At 46.7% G+C, this 16,100-nt stretch overlaps 1 protein-coding gene across 3 annotated transcripts in view; it reads right to left on the bottom strand.

Moving 5' to 3' along the window:
* Positions 1-15,529, bottom strand: part of PIGG (phosphatidylinositol glycan anchor biosynthesis class G) — a 327,814-nt gene extending 312,285 nt beyond the window's left edge. Inside the window, exons 1-2 of one of the 3 annotated variants that reach the window (XM_033916790.1) lie at positions 15,151-15,529; positions 12,722-12,927 (exon numbers count right to left, since the gene is read on the bottom strand). In XM_033916790.1, the coding sequence (XP_033772681.1) occupies positions 12,722-12,927; positions 15,151-15,292 (348 nt within the window). In that variant the 5' untranslated portion in view covers positions 15,293-15,529. The remainder of the gene's footprint in view (positions 1-12,721; positions 12,928-15,150) is intronic. The other 2 variants (XM_033916782.1, XM_033916800.1) reach the window with 2 other exon arrangements.
* Between the last annotated feature and the right edge of the window lie 571 nt (positions 15,530-16,100).

Genomic DNA, 16,100 nt, shown 5'->3' with positions numbered 1-16,100 from the left:
CAAACCTTCCTGCCCTGTAGCCGCGAATCTAAATTACCTTCTTACAGCTGCTGTAAGAAGGTAATTTAGATTCGCGGCTACAGGGCAGGGAGGATTGTCAGACCGGGGCTGTTGTCGGTCGGTCGGGGAAGCGCCACAAAAGCAAAGGGACCTGGCCGGCTGTGCTGCATCCGGGGCGGACCTCCCCCTCCCTTGGTAGCCACTCGAACCGCGAGGCTACTCTCTGTCTCCTTACCTGCCCTGCCTGCAGCACAGAGCCGAACGGAAGTCTTCCCGACGTCAGCGCTGACGTAGGGAAGACTTCCGTTCGGCTCTGTGCTGCAAGCAGAGCAGGTAGAGAGAAGAAGAGCCGCGCGACTGAGTACATCCAACCCCGCAGGAACCCCGTGACCCTCGGAGGCGTCCCCACGGGATCCCCGCAACCCTAGGGGGCATCCCCAAGGGATTCCCGCGATCCTAGGGGGCGTCCCCTCGGGATCCCCATGACCCAAAGGGGGAACCTGCGGGATGCCCGCAGGTCCCGCTGGATTCCCGTCGTCCCCGTTCCCTTGCAGCTCTCTACTCTGTGTTAAAGCCTTTGTAAACCTAACAGCTTATCTAATATCCTGCTGTGCTCCGCTGGGAAGCTCAGCTGATGCTAATGAGCCTAGGAGTCTGCTCTGAAAACTATACACATTACCCAGCTAGGTTAGCTGAAAAGCATGGAACTTTATTTCTAAAGTTTGCCACTTCATTTATCTGCTTTGTGATGCAGTTTGCTTTCATTGTTTGGAAGTTTATTTTCATGGCATTTCTGTTTATTTGAACCCTGGTGAAGAGGACTATCTTTAAAGCAGAGAAAGTCCAGGGAACTGCAATTGTATGCCATATTTGAACTTTAAGCCATTCTGACAATTCTGACAGCTGTATGATATTTTTGTTTTATGCTAATTTTTGCATTCCATGAGGGTGGCTGAAAGTATTCAGACCCCCTGTTCAATAAAGCCTAAGTATGTGAATTTGAATAAACCTGAATCTTGTCTCCTTTTTGGCAAAGTATCTCAATGTGGCCTGGCAGACTAGGCAGGTGCCTAGGTCTGTTGTACCTGAAAAGCCTTCCTCTTTCCTGGGCAAGCCACGCCAACAGGTCAGGATTCGGCACAGCTAAGCTGCCTGTCGGTCAGAGCAGGGGATAGTTGTGTGACAATATACAACCTTTGTTAAACAAAACTAAGTCTCGTTTTATTGACATAGAAACATAGAAAGACGACAGCAGAAAAGGGCCACAGCCCATCAAGTCTGCCCACTCTATTGACCCACCCCATTGAGTGCTAGTGACCTAGTTCCTTAACTTGACCCTCGTAGGGATCCCACTGGATGTCCCATTTATTCTTAAAATCGAGCACGCTGGTTGCCTTGATCACCTGCACCGGAAGTTTGTTCCAGTGATCTACCACCCTTTCCGTGAAGAAATACTTCCTCGTGTCACCACTAAATTTCCCCCCTCTGAGTTTGAGGGGGTGCCCCCTTGTGACCGAGGGTCCCTTGGGAAAGAATATATCGTTTTCCATCTCGACGCGACCAGTGACGTACTTAAATGTCTCAATCATGTCACCCCATTCTCTGCGCTCCTCCAGGGTATAGAGCTGCAGTTTGCCCAGTCTTTCTTCGTATGAGAGACCCTTGAGTCCGGCGACCATCCTAGTGGCCATCCGCTGGACCGATTCAGCTCGAAGCACATCTTTCCGGTAATGTGGCCTCCAGAATTGCACACAGTATTCCAGATGAGGTCTCACCATGGTTCTGTAGAGTGGCATTATGACTTCAGGTTTGCGGCTGATGAAGCTTCGATTGATACATCCCATCATTTGCCTTGCCTTAGATGAGGCCTTCTCTACTTGTTTAGCAGCTTTCATGTCTGCACTGATGATTACCCCCAAGTCCCGTTCCTCTGAAGTCCTAGCTAGCGTTTCTCCATTCAAGGAGTATGTTCTGCATGGATTTCCGCTGCCGAGATACATGACCTTACATTTTTTAGCATTGAAGCCCAGCTGCCATGTCGAGGACCAGTTTTCCAACGTGATCAGATCCTTGAGGTTGCTTTCACTTACTATGTTACACAGTTTGGCGTCGTCGGCAAACAGTGATACTTTACCCTGAAGCCCCCGGGTCAGGTCTCTTATGAATATGTTAAAAAGGGATGGTCCCAGGACTGAGCCCTGCGGCACTCCGCTAGTCACCTCCGAAGTCTCAGAGAGGGTGCCGTTGATCACCACCCTCTGAAGTCTTCCACTCAGCCAATCATTGACCCATGCAGTTAGTTTCTCACCCAACCCCATCGATTTCATCTTGTTTAATAGTCTTCGTTGTGGGACACTGTCGAAAGCTTTACTGAAATCCAAGTATACTATGTCCAGAGCCTCTCCTGAGTCTAGTTTTCCTGTCACCCAATCAAAGAAGCTTATAAGATTAGATTGGCATGACCTGCCTCTTGTGAATCCATGTTGACAGGGATCCCTTAGATTCCCTTCATCCAATATCGAGTCTAATTTACCTTTGAGTAGAGTTTCCATGAGTTTACACACTATTGATGTGAGACTCACTGGTCTGTAGTTCGCTGCCTCTGCTCTGCAACCCTTTTTGTGCAGAGGAACGACGTTTGCTGTTTTCCAGTCCAGGGGTACTCTCCCTGTAGTTAGGGAGAGATTGAAGAGCATGGCTAACGGTTTCGCCAGAACATCGCCTAGTTCCCTGAGCACTCTTGGATGCAACTCGTCCGGTCCCATGGCTTTGTTCACCTTGAGTCCTGACAGTTCTCTGTAAACATCAGCTGGTGTGAACTCAAAATTCTGAAATGGGTCTTCCTTGCTTTGCATTGCTTCCAGCTGTGGCCCGTGTCCTGGTGCCTCGCAGGTAAAGACCGAGCAGAAGTAATCATTCAGTAGTTTGGCTTTTTCAGAATCTGTTTCCACATAATTCCCATCTGGCGTTCTAAGGCGTTATCCCGTTTGCGTTCTTTTTCCTGTCACTAATGTACCTGAAGAATGATTTGTCCCCTTTCTTGATGTTCTTCGCTAGAGTTTCTTCGCTAGAGTTTCTTGATGTTCTTCGCTAGAGTTAGGCTTCCCTAACTGCCGTTTTGACCGCTGCAGACTTTGTCCTGTATTCAATGTTTGCTTCTTTTTCCCCAGTGCGTTTGTACGAGAGAAATGCTCTTTTCTTCTCCTTGACGAGGCGCGAGACCTTATCAGTGAACCATTGGGGTTTCTTTCTTCTTTGTTGTTTAGTTACTGATTTTATGTAGCGGATAGTTGCCTCATGAAGGGTCGATTTCAAGGTTGACCACATAACCTCCACATTATCCGTTCCTTCTTGAACCTGATGGACGAAGTCTGCCATTTGTGCGAAGTCAGCACCCCGGAAGTTGAATACCCTTGTTTTTGTTTGTGATCTAGGAAAGCCTTTCCTAAGGTTAAACCATACCATGTTATGGTCACTGGTGGCTAGCGGCTCTCCCACCGAGATCTCTGAGACACTTTCCCCGTTCGTAAGTACCAGGTCCAGGATGGCCTGGGCTCTAGTGGGCTCTAGTACCAATTGTTTGAGCCGTACTCCCCTCATGGACGTCAATATCCTCCTGCTATCACAAGTTGTCGCTGAGAGTGTGTTCCAGTCTACATCAGGCATGTTGAAGTCCCCCAATAGAACGTCTCCATTGACATGGCAACATTTTCCAGTCTTTTTGTTGGGCGTATAGCACAGTTACTTACTGTAACAGGTGTTATCCAGGGACAGCAGGCAGCTATTCTCACATGCGGGTGACATCATCCATGGATCCCGGATGCAGACAGCCTCGCAAGCAGACTTGCTTACAGAAACTCAGAAATTTCAAGTCTGCCGCACCGCGCATGCGCGAGTGCCTTCCTGCCCAGCACAGGGCGCGTCTCCTCAGTTCAGATAGCTAGCAGAGAAACCAACCAGGGGAGGTGGGTGGGTTGTGAGAATAGCTGCCTACTGTCCCTGGATAACACCTGTTATGATAAGTAACTGTGCTTTATCCCAGGACAAGCAGGCAGCCTATTCTCACATGTGGAAAACCTCCAAGCTAACCAGAATGAGATTGTGGGAGCGTTGGCAACTGAGGAAAATAAATTTTGTAATACTCTCAGGCCAAAATGACCATGCCGTCAGGAGAAAACTTCCAGACAATGAGAAGCATGAACCGAGGACCAGGTGGCAGCTTTGCAAATTTCCTCAATAGGAGTGGATCTGAGGAAAGTTACTGAAGTCACCATGGCTCTGACTTTGCAGGCTGTGACTCGACTCTGTAGATGCAATCCACCCTGAGCATAGCAGAAAGAGATTCAAGCAGCCATCCAGTTGGAGATGGTACGCTTAGAAATTGGATGTCCCAACTTGTTTGGATCGAAGGAGACAAAAAGTTGAGGAGCAGATCTGTGTGGTTTGGTGCATTATAAGTAGAAGGCTAAAGCACGCTTACAGTCCAGAGTATGAAGAACTGATTCTCTAGGATGAGAATAAGGCCTTGGAAAAAACACTGGAAGTACAATGGATTGATAGAGATGAAATTCTGAAACCACTTTAGGTAAGAACTTAGGATGAGTACAGAGGACCACCTTGTCATAATGGAAAACTGTGAAAGGTGGATCAGCAACTAAAGCTTCGAGCAGATGTGAGGGCAATGAGAAACACCACTTTCCAAGTAAGATATTTCAGATGAGCCGAAGCCATTGGTTCATAAGGAGGCTTCATCAATTGAGCAAGAACAACATTGAGATCCCAAACCACTGGAGGCAGTTTGACATTGAAAAATCCTTTCATAAATCTGGAAACCACAGGATGAGCAGAGAGGGATTTCCCTTCGATAGGCTGATGAAAAGCAGCAATTGCACTGAGATGGACTCGAATACATGGAGAATTGAGGTCAGAAGTAGATAAGTGCAAAAGATAATCCAATACGGAAGACAAGGAGGTATCTCGAGGCTACTTGTTTTGAGAGATGCACCACATAGAAAATCTAGTCCATTTTTGGTGGTAGCACTGTCGAGTGGTAGGCTTTCTGGAAGCTTCTAAAATGTCTCGAACAGGTTGAGAAAACTGAAGAGGAGTTATGTTGAGAGGTACCAAGCTGTCAAGTGTAGAGACTGCAGGTTGGGATGAAGAAGAGATCCTCGATTGTGTAAGCAGAGACAGAAAAACTAGTAGAAGGAATGGCTCCCTGCTGCTGAGTTGAAGTAGAAGGGAGTACCAAGGTTGCCTGGGCCACCGAGAAGCTATCAGAATCATGGTGTCATGATCGGTCTTGAGCTTGACAATAGTCTTGAGAATGAGAAGGAATGGAGGAAATGCATAGAGAACAGATTCATTCATTCCAGCAGAAAAGCATCTGCCTCGAGGCGATGAGGAGAGTATATCCTGGAGCAGAACTGAGGCAGTTTGTGGTTGTGGGGAGATGCAAAGAGGTCTATCTGAGGAGTTTCCCACTGAGAAAAAAATGAGATGAAGAGGCGAGGAATTGAGTATCTATTCGTGAGGTTGCAGAAGACGACTTAACTTGTCCGCCAGAAAGTTTTTCTCTCCTTGAATGTAGACAGCTTTGAGGAAGGTGTTGTGAAGAATTGCCCAATTCCAAACCTTCAGAGCTTCTTGGCAAAAAGGGAGAGATCCCGTTCCTCCCTGCTTGTTGACATAATGCATGGTGACTTGGTTGTCCGTCCGAATGAGGACTACCTGGTCGTGAAGAAGATGTTGATAAGCTTTGAGAGCATTGAAGATCGCTCTGAGTTCCAACAGATTGATATGACACTGACGATCTGTGCTGGACCAATGGGCTTGAATACGGAGACAGTAGAGGTGAGCCCTCCAAACGTAGGTTGAGGAATCTGTTGTGAGGACCTTCTGATGAGGGGGTTTCTGAAACAGTAAACCTCTGGAGAGATTGGAAGAGAGCATCCACCAGCGGAGAGACTGTCTCAATGAAGGAGTGACTGTAATGTGTTCAGAGAGTGGTTCGCAAGCCTGCTTCCACTGAGATGCCAGGGTCCACTGAGGAATTCTGAGGTGAAGTCTGGCAAAAGAAGTCACGTGAACCGTCGAGGCCATGTGACCTAATAGTACTTGTGAGGTGCCGGGATCCGGCCCTCAGCTGCCGACGAGGGAAAACTCGGAAGACCCGTTTTGAAATTTCGAGTTTATGCCCAGCAGTGTCTGCGAGGAGCTATCAAGACTCAAGGTGAACAAAGCTATGGGACTGGACAAACTACATCCCAGGGTGCTCAGGGAGTTGAGTGACATCCTGGCGGAACCGTTATCCGCGCTCTTCAATCTTTGCCTAAGTACAGGAAGAATCCCGTTGGATTGGAAAATGGCTAACGTCATTCCACTCCACAAAAAGGGATGCAGGACGGAGACTGAGAATTATAGACCGGTGAGTCTCACATCGATAGTGAGTAAACGTATGGAAACACTAATCAAACGCCAATTGGATACGATCCTGAACGAGGAGAATCTATGAGATCCCCATCAACATGGTTTTACGAAGGGAAGGTCCTGCCAATCAAATCTGATCAGCTTCTTTGACTGGGTAACAAGAAAGCTGGATATAGGGGAGTCCCTGGACGTCGTGTACTTGGACTTCAGCAAAGCGTTTGATAGCGTCCCACACCGCATGTTATTGAGTAAGATGGATTCGATGGGACTGGGTGAAACATTGACCGCATGGGTTAGGGACTGGCTTAGAGGTAGACTTCAGAGGGTAGTGGTAAACGGTACCCTCTCCGATATGACGGAAGTGATCAGCGGAGTGCCGCAGGGCTCGGTCTTGGGCCCGATCCAATTTAACATCTTCGTAAGAGACTTGGCTGAGGGGCTTCAAGGTAAAATTACATTATTCGCTGATGATGCCAAACTATGCAACATGGTAGCCAACCGCATATCAGATGAAAGCACAGTGCCCGACAAAAGCTCAATGCCCGACAGTATGACGCAGGACCTACTCCTGCTGGAGCATTGGCCAAAGACTTGGCAACTAAGTTTCAATGCCAAAAAATGCAAGGTCATGCACCTTGGTGGCAAAAATCCATGCAGGACTTACACCCTAAATGGTGAGATCCTAGCAAGGACTGTAGCAGAAAGTGACTTGGGGGTGATCATTAGCGAAGACATGAAGACTGCCAATCAAGTGGAGAAAGCTTCATCCAGGGCTAGACAAATCATGGGCTGTATCCGTAGAAGTTTCGTCAGCCGTAAGCCCGAGGTCATAATGCCGTTGTACAGATCCATGGTGAGACCCCATCTGGAATACTGTGTACAATTCTGGAGGCCGCATTATCAAAAAGATGTGCGGAGAGTTGAGTCGGTTCAGCGAATGGCCACCAGGATGGTCTCAGGACTCAAGGATCTCCCGTATGAGGAACGACTGGGTAAGTTGCAGCTGTACTCACTCGAGGAACGCAGAGAGGGGAGACATGATCGAGACGTTCAAATATGTCATGGGCCGTATCGAGGTGGAAGAGGATCTCTTTTTCCTTAAAGGACCCACGGCAACAAGAGGGCATCCGTTGAAAATCAGGGGTGGGAAATTTCATGGCGACACCAGAAAATATTTCTTGACTGCTGGAATAATCTTCCACAAGAGGTAATTGAGGCCAGCAGCGTGCCAGATTTTAAGAAAAGATGGGATTGGCATGTGGGATCTCTTCATGGAGGTAGTTAGGGGGTGGGCCATTAGTGTGGGCAGACTAGATGGGCCGTGGCCCTTTTCTGCCGTCATTTTCTATGTTTCTACCATCATGTGTCTCGCTGAGAGTGAGGAGCAGGAAGACACTTTATAGCAGAGATGAAGAAGAACATCCAGACGTTGCTGAGGAAGGAAAACTGAGTTGGACAGTGTCCAGAACAGCTCCGATGAACTGTAGATTCTGAGAGGGCTGAAGGTGGGATTTGGGAAAATTGATTTCGAATTCCAAGCTTTGTAGGAACCACGTAGTCCGTTGGGTCGCTACAAAAAACCCCTGAGATGTTGAATCTTTGATGAGCCAGTCGTCCAGGTAGGGGAACTCCTGAAGACCATGGTTCCGCAGAGCTGCTGCCACCACCACTAGGCATTTGGTGAACACTCGTGGAGATGATGCCAGGCTGAAGGGTAGCACTCTGAACTGAAAATGCAGATTCCCCATCTGAAATCAGAGGTACTGACGGGAAGTCGGATGAATAGGGATGTGAGTGTAAGCCTCCTTGAGATCTAGAGAACATAACCAATCGTTCTGATCTAAAAGGGGCTAAAGGTATGCCAGGGACAACATGCAAAATTTTTCCTTTGACTAAAAATTTGTTGAGAGCTCCGAGATCCAGAATGGGTCGCAGATCTCCCGTCTTCTTCGGAACTAGGAAGTAACGGGAGTAAAACCCCCTGCTCTGCTATTCCAATGGAACTTCCTCGATGGTACAGAGATGAAGCAGAGCTTGAGTTTCCTGAAGAAGAGTGGTCTTGGGATGGATTGGAAGGACACTCTCTTGGAGGAAGCTCTGCTGGAATCTGAGTGAATTGAAGAGAGTATCCTTCCCTGATTATTGTCAGCACGCAGAGGTCGGATGTAATGGTCTCCCATCAATGGTAAAAATGATGGAGACGACCTCCTATGGGGAGAGGGGAGGACAGAGGGAGAACAATGGAGGTTATGCTCTGTATGAGACAGTCAAAAAGTCTGAGAAGCCTTTGGTGTAGCGGAAGGCTGAGGTTTCTGTTGCTTCTTGGGGGTGCTCGAGTGTAAGGAGCTGCCCTTGGAGGATAATGCCTCTGATAGGATGGAAGAGGTCGAGTAGGCTTTGCAGGAGCTGGCTTAGGAGCAAAAGATTTTTCATGTTCAGATAACTTCTTGGTGGCAGCCTCTATGGATTCATCAAAGAGGTCATTGCCCTCACAAAGTATATTAGCCAGACGATCCTGAATATTGGGATTCATATCAATGGTGCGAAGCCAGGCATTGCACACAACCTGCATGTTTATTGAATAGAACTGAATGGAATGCTTTTCTGTTCCTGTAGCTAGCTTCATCTGGCTGGGGGGGGGGGGGTATCATCTCAGTGCAATGTGTGTGCAATCTATTACACCTACAACCAAGGGGAAGTGCTCCATGTTATAGAATTCTGCCATGTTGCTCTGTAGAGTGGTGGGGAAGGTTATATATTCATGGGTATAGGTGAGGAAGGCTTGGAGGAACTGGGTGAGGCATAGCAGGCTGGGTGAGTCCTATGTTGATTGCTAGGACTGACTGGAAGCTCCCAGTGGGTAGGAAGGTGAGGGAAGCAGTGACTTTGAGTCAACAGGTATGGGGTTATTTCTAGGTGTGGGTGCCTGCAGGAGGGGTTTCAGCTGCACACAGCGATCCTGTATAGTTGCCCTGTCAAACCAGTATCTCTCTAGACATTGCTGATCTGTCAGGTATAGGAAGCAGGAGCGAGCCCTGAAGACTCTCCTGTGGTGGTGTCTCCAATGTAGCCCTTCCTGATCCTTCTCTTTTTCCTGCAGCAGAACCTCAGCTACGAGCAGTGCATTGATTTCAGCCATTATGCCTTCAAAGGTGCAGTGCACTACTTCTCACCACCTACCAAAGCACAGGCAACTGCTATCCCAGCAGTCCTCAGTCTGTCTCAGGGGTGGGATAGGTGGGAAACTCATTCACTCTGCAGCTCCTGGCACAGGATACAGACAGAAACAACATAGCTACAGAGAGCAAGGTAAGTGAATAAGATGAAATGGAAGGAAGGTAAAGAGGTGGAGATGCAGGTAGAAAGAATGAGGCAGTGGTCTGCGAGATGTGGGGGAGAGAAAGAGGTGAGTGAAAGTAGTAGGGTAGGTCACATACAGATAGAAACAGGGACAAACACTGCCAATGTATCACCCAGTACCTGTGCAGATTGTGGTAGTCAGCCTATGTCTGCTAGGTCTAGCCCCAGAGCAGTGCACAAATCAGAAGACGATGCACTAGAAATAGTACACTTTAAACCTCAAGCTGACAATTTTGAGGATATTTTTTCTTTGGCCTCTAGAGGGAGCAGGAGAGCAGATTTGCCTGTTCCCCCAACACAAACACAGCTCTAGCTCAGTTCCCAGTAGTCACGTGCAGGCTGAAACTAGAACCAGCAGGAAAGCTCTTGCACCTGACGGGTTTGGGACGTGGCTACAGGCTTTTACTCCAGAAATGGTGACAGGATAATCGCGCGCCAGACACCAGTGCGCCGACAAGCCAGCGCTGACAATTCAATGCAAGAAAGAAGCGCGCCGTGGGAAAACTTCGTTTTAAAGAGCTCCGACAGGGGATATGAGGGAGAAACCCTCCCCCACTTTACTCCATCGTGTTCACGCTGCCGTTGGGGGGCGAGGGGGGGTGCAACCCCCCACACTATAGAGAAAACAGAACTTTTCCTGAAAAAAATTGGAAAAAGTTCAGGTTTCTCTATAATGCAGGGTTCCAACCCCCCAAACCCCCCCCCCCCCCAATAGCAGCGCGAACACTATGCAGTAAAGTGTGGGGGTTCCCCACTCACACCCCACTTCGGAGGTCTTTAAAATGAAGTTTTTCCGTGGCGCGCTTCTTTCTTGCACTGAATTGTCAGCGCTGGAATGTTGGCACGCTGATGTCTCGCGCACGACAGACTATGAACCCCAGAAAGCAGAAGAGATGGAGGGAGAAAAAGCAGCAGCAGGGAAGGTAGGAGAGCTCAAGACTGAGAGTTCTGGATAGCAGTGAACAGCCAGAATACATGGACCTGGCAGAGCAGCTGGAGCAAGTACACCAGGATTTACAAGCCATGGAGTTGAAGCCATATCCTGAACTGCCCAATGGGACTCTGCCAATGGAAGTCTGCTGCACTAAAGGCAAGTGAACTAAATTGCCTGATTGTATGGACTGGAAGTTTTATTTTTCTTATGTTATGGTTTGTTTATGAAGAACTGAATATTTTTGGATAAGCTTGCTGTATGTTTTGCTGAGTAACCCTGAAGAAGTGAGGTGATTTTTTTTTTTCCACCTGAACTGTGAGAGAACAGTTTTGTTTTCTGGGGAGGGGGGGGTTCTTTCCCTCTGTGTGGGGGAAGGGCGATTAATAGTCCCAGGAAGTGGGGACGTTTCTGTGATAGGTTTTTAAGGGCATACTATTTGCAATATTGAGACCACACAGAGCACAATCCCTGGCCAGCACGTCATATGCTGGTGCCTGGTGCCTAGTGCCATAGCACTAGGACAGGCTGAGTTATCAGATATCAGCCCAAGGAACTGTTTTGATAAAGTTGAATTTTTGCTAAGAAACTGTGACAGCTTGGAGAAGCTGGAACTGTGAGTTTGTGTTTATTTTGATTTTCAATAATGAGAGACTAAAGTTCTTTGAAATTCTTTAACTTTATTGAACAGCAGTAACACAAAAACTGATTGAAAATACCTTTCTTTTTGTGTGCACTGGTTAAAGGACCTTAGTTTGTGTGCTTGGAACATTTTGACACTGTTGCATTCTTTTGAACCTTGAACTATTTAAACTTTGATGCAAGAAGGTTGGTTTAAATGTGTTTTTTTTTCTAAATAAACTAGGTCCTTGTTATTTGAAACCATACTTACCTGGTGCTGTGGTATTTTCCTGTGGTTGCCTTTTTTTTTCCCTTGTGAAGCCCGCAGCGACTCACAAGAGTTTCCCTTGTCATTGGTGCCCTAGGACCCATTGCCCTAAGGCTGCCTATGACAAGATTCAGACAGACACTCAGCTTTTGCTCTCTAGCAGCACTGGATTGCTAGTGGCTCAGAACACACTTTCGGGACCAGCTTATACGCCTTTTAAGGAGGCCTCTGAACACCTCCATTTGTACAACCTGCAATAGGTGTAGTGTAAGTTTGGACATGCTCTGGTTGGCTTTTGATTATCGGTATTTGGTTATCTTCTCTTTCAGGTCATCAATGTATATTTCTATGTAAACCGCTTCGAACCTAACGGATTTAGCGGTATATAAGAAATAAAATTATTATTATTATCCAAGTACTGACTTGAGTGGGTTTTTAGATGTTTCTATTATGAGTCCCCTTGCATCCAGCATCCAGAAGGGATGTACCAAAACTTAGATTGGTACCCAAAATATATAAAATCTGAGGGTATGGGGATAATTCTCCATTTAGGTACCCTTAGGCTGTGCAGTAGGAGCCTATTCTATAATGGAATCTTAATGCCTAGGTTCAGTTATCTGTGCACCTACTAGACATCTACATTTACACCGGCCATAGAGCTGACTTAAGTGCAGGTGCCGAAATGCAACAAGAACATGTGTAACTTTGTAAGTTATTCACATAAGTGGACACTCTACCTATGTCCCCTTGCAAATACATGCTATGCACGATAGTTGGTATTTATGTAAAAGTGCTTAGATGGCATACTGCCACATATGTGATTAAATATGCATACATGCAAGAAATGGAAACATTTATGTGCGAAAAAGGTGCATAAATGTTAATGCCCAGCTTAAGGAATTGCCCTTTAAGGGGAAACGTTATCAACATGGGCTACCATTAAGATGTGCTATTTTACTGTTAACCCGAGTTATGTGTAACTAGGCCTCATTGCATAAGATGGGACCTGTGATAAAACAGTAAAATAATGTCTTAACATTGATAACTATGTCCTTTAGTAACTATATTACACACTTTCTATAACAGTACAGAGTTTTTCCTATTTACTTTACCTTGATTCGAGGCATAGTGACAGTAGGGGCAGTTGCTTTGGCTACAAAGCTATGTGACGTTCCCTTTTCCACAAGATGAGTCATGTAAGGCATGAATTCTTTGCCTTTTGGTCCAAACACAAAGTCCTCTCTCAAGGCATCTATCAATACAATGATGACTCTCCCAAAAAGAGGTGGCGGCAGACTAGTCCAGTTGGAAATACCTCCTAAAGATAAACAAAAAAAAAAGTATTATCCAAACATTTTAAACAATGTAATCCATTTTTATAAATTGATTTCAGTAAGTTATCTGATAAAGGATTCCTGATAATAATCCCTCTGTTTGAACAGGTAAGTCCGTATTACAGAAAACTACACTGGCTGCCGATGGAGGCAAGGGTCATCTTCAAGTTTGCCTGCCTCTGCTTCAAAACCATAACAGGTTCATCCCTAATCTACCTGTCGCACCATTTTGAATTTCCAGACACCACTTGCACACATAATGCCTATCTGTTTGCCTTCCCATTCTTGAAGAGCTGTATCTACAAGAGATTCCTCGATAGAACACTATCATTCCAAGCAGGCAAATGGAATAAATGTCTAACCACCCTCATTTCAAATTCACCCTCATACCAAACCTTCAGGAAATCAATTAAACCTATCTCTTTGATAAATTTCTCTGACTCCTTCCTGCCTTGTTGTATCGCAAAAATTCTTCCGGATATACCCGACTACTCTCAGCTTGCTAATGTAATTTGAAAGTCTTTTCTGTAACATTGCTGTCTGTGTACAGTCTCTTCCTCTGTAAACTGCTCTGAACTGCTTGTGGTATTGCAGTATACAAAATAAAATTATTATTACTTCATTATTGTTGGTATTAACATACGTAACCCCATACAGAGATTTTGGATCATATGGCCCACAAATGAAAAAAGTGAACAATTCTGTTCTAAGGAATACATTTAAGGAAGGACTGAGGTTCACTGGTTGAGCTGCTGCCTCTGCAACCAGAGGTTGCGAGATCAAATTCCGGTGCTGCTTCTTGTGATCCTGGTCAAGTTACTTAATCTTCCAGTGCCCACTGCTTTGAATGTAAGCTTTGAAATGCCAAAGCCATAAAAAAGGTGGTATACAAGTCCACATTCCCTTTATGATACACAGCAAATCACCAAATAGTTCTAGCGCCATCCGACACCTGATGCCTACCTGAAAAGTAGGCATGATTAGGGGCAGAGAATAGGTGTGGTTGACATAGACATTGCTAGGCATCTAAGTTAGCAGAATAAATAAATAAGGCCAAGTAAAACATTCCCTCTGCCGCAAAACCCCTGAAATGAGCTCATGAGCAGGGGCTGTCTGGATAGGGGTTTCCCCATGAATTTATCAATACAGTGGAACCTTGTTTTACGAGCATAATTTGTTCCAGAAGCATGCTCGTAAACCAAAGTACTCATATATCAAAGCGAGTTTCCCCATAGGAACTAAGGGAAACTTGCCTAATATGTTCCCACCCACCCCATCCTCTGAGGCCAGCAGCGCTGCTCTACCCCCCCCCCCCCCGAGAACCGGCATAGCTCCTCTGCTCACGAAGGCCCCCCCCCCTGCGTGATCCACCATCTCCCCCGCGATCTGGCATCCTCCACGCACCCATCCACCCACCCGAACACATTGCTTACCCCCATCTGGCACCGGCACCAACGCACAGGATATGCCGGTGCCCGAAGATCTGCCGTCTTCTTTTTGCTGGGCCTTGAGCATCTGCGCATGCTCAAGGCCTTTGAGTTCCTGCTCTCTCCGAGATGCTCAAGGCCCAGCAAAAAGAAGACGGCTGATCTTCCGGCATCGGCATGTCCTGTGCGTTGGTGCCGGTGCCAGATGGGGGTGAGCAATGTGTTCGGGTGGGTGGGGGTTGCCAGATCGAGGTTGGGGGGGGGCAACGCGAGCGGGGGATGCCAGATCGTAGAGGGGGGGTGCCAGATCGCCGGGGGGGAGGGGGCGCAGTGAGGATAGGAGGTGCTGCTTCATCTTTAGGTGTGGGATTAGGTGAAAGCCCCTGATCTCAGATAGAATCTCACTGTGCAGGCTGTTTAAGCCTCAGTATTTTTGGTGGTCACGGAAATCCTACAGGAAGTAAAGATAGACTCCGCAGTCCTTTGCTATACAGTAGCTGCACATGTGTGGGAGAGAAAGGAAAGAGGAAGAATTGGGGTAGTGGAAGGGAGAGATGATCCTGTACATACCCCGAAAATAAGACCTAGTGCGTTTTTTGAGCCCAAAATTAATATAAGACACTGCCTTATTATGACACACAGTATAATACACTTCTGATCTGCTGATAGTTATGTATTCATTCACGGTTTTCTATAGCAGTAACACCAGTACTCAGGAATTTTTCTAAGCAGCAACACAATCGAGATGCAGAAGCATTGCCACCCAGCGTCCCCGACTACCTGCATTGGGCTCCACCAGGGTCTCGGCTAGGTGGTTCAAAGAGCGCACGGGTGCAGGGAAAAAGCCGCGAAGGAACAGCGCTACAGCAACTGCCTGCAATAGCACGCAGCAAGTCACCCCCAGCGACCCGCGAACCCTCATCTCTCTCACGAGCCCAAACCTCCCACCAGAACTACAGCGCTCATGAGCCGCCGAAACATTCGTCAGGTCACTTCCAGGTTTTTTTTAAAGACGCTCTTCTACGGGCCGTCGGAGGAATCAAACGAAGTCAGCGCGAATCACGTGCTCCTCTCTTTTAACTTGTCCTGTATCCAAGAGCAGAAGTAACCTCTGAGTCGAAGTACTGCACTATCAATTCTCCTGGGGGAGTTGTAAGCGGCACTTCTTTTTTTTCCTTTCCTTATAAAGGCGCGAACTTGAAATTAAACACTGACTACATCTGCAGTGCTTTAGTGTTGGGGAGTCTACAGTGCTGTATGCAGTCAGGCAGGTTTGTGCACTTACTTTGTTTTCAACTTTGCATGAGCGGGTTTGACCGTGGGCTGGGAGTTTGTTTGTTGCTGTTTACTCATGTTCTGGCTAGATATAAAAACTGAAGGCACAGCGTTGCTCAGATTTGAGAATCTTCAGTAATGAGTTGAGCACGATCTCTTGATATTGTTATGGAGAGAAAGGCTGAACTCTGCAACCTTCAGACTCATAGGTACCAACTCTATTTATTGACCAGATTTCTTCATTAGTGGTTATTTTGAAAAATTAATGCCTGTGGCGGGTGCTTGTGACCTGATGAACCATTGGTCTAACGACCAATGGCTATTATTTATTATTCAATATCACTCGGGGAGTGTTATCTTTTGTGATCAATAATATTTCAATAAATTCAATGAATTTATCGAAGTATTATTTATTATATTCAGACTCCTTTGAGAACGTTCTTATGTGATGATCT

The sequence above is a fragment of the Geotrypetes seraphini genome, chromosome 1 (assembly GCF_902459505.1).
Source record: "Geotrypetes seraphini chromosome 1, aGeoSer1.1, whole genome shotgun sequence".
Taxonomy (NCBI): domain Eukaryota; kingdom Metazoa; phylum Chordata; class Amphibia; order Gymnophiona; family Dermophiidae; genus Geotrypetes; species Geotrypetes seraphini.
This window is presented reverse-complemented; position numbering and strand designations above follow the sequence as displayed.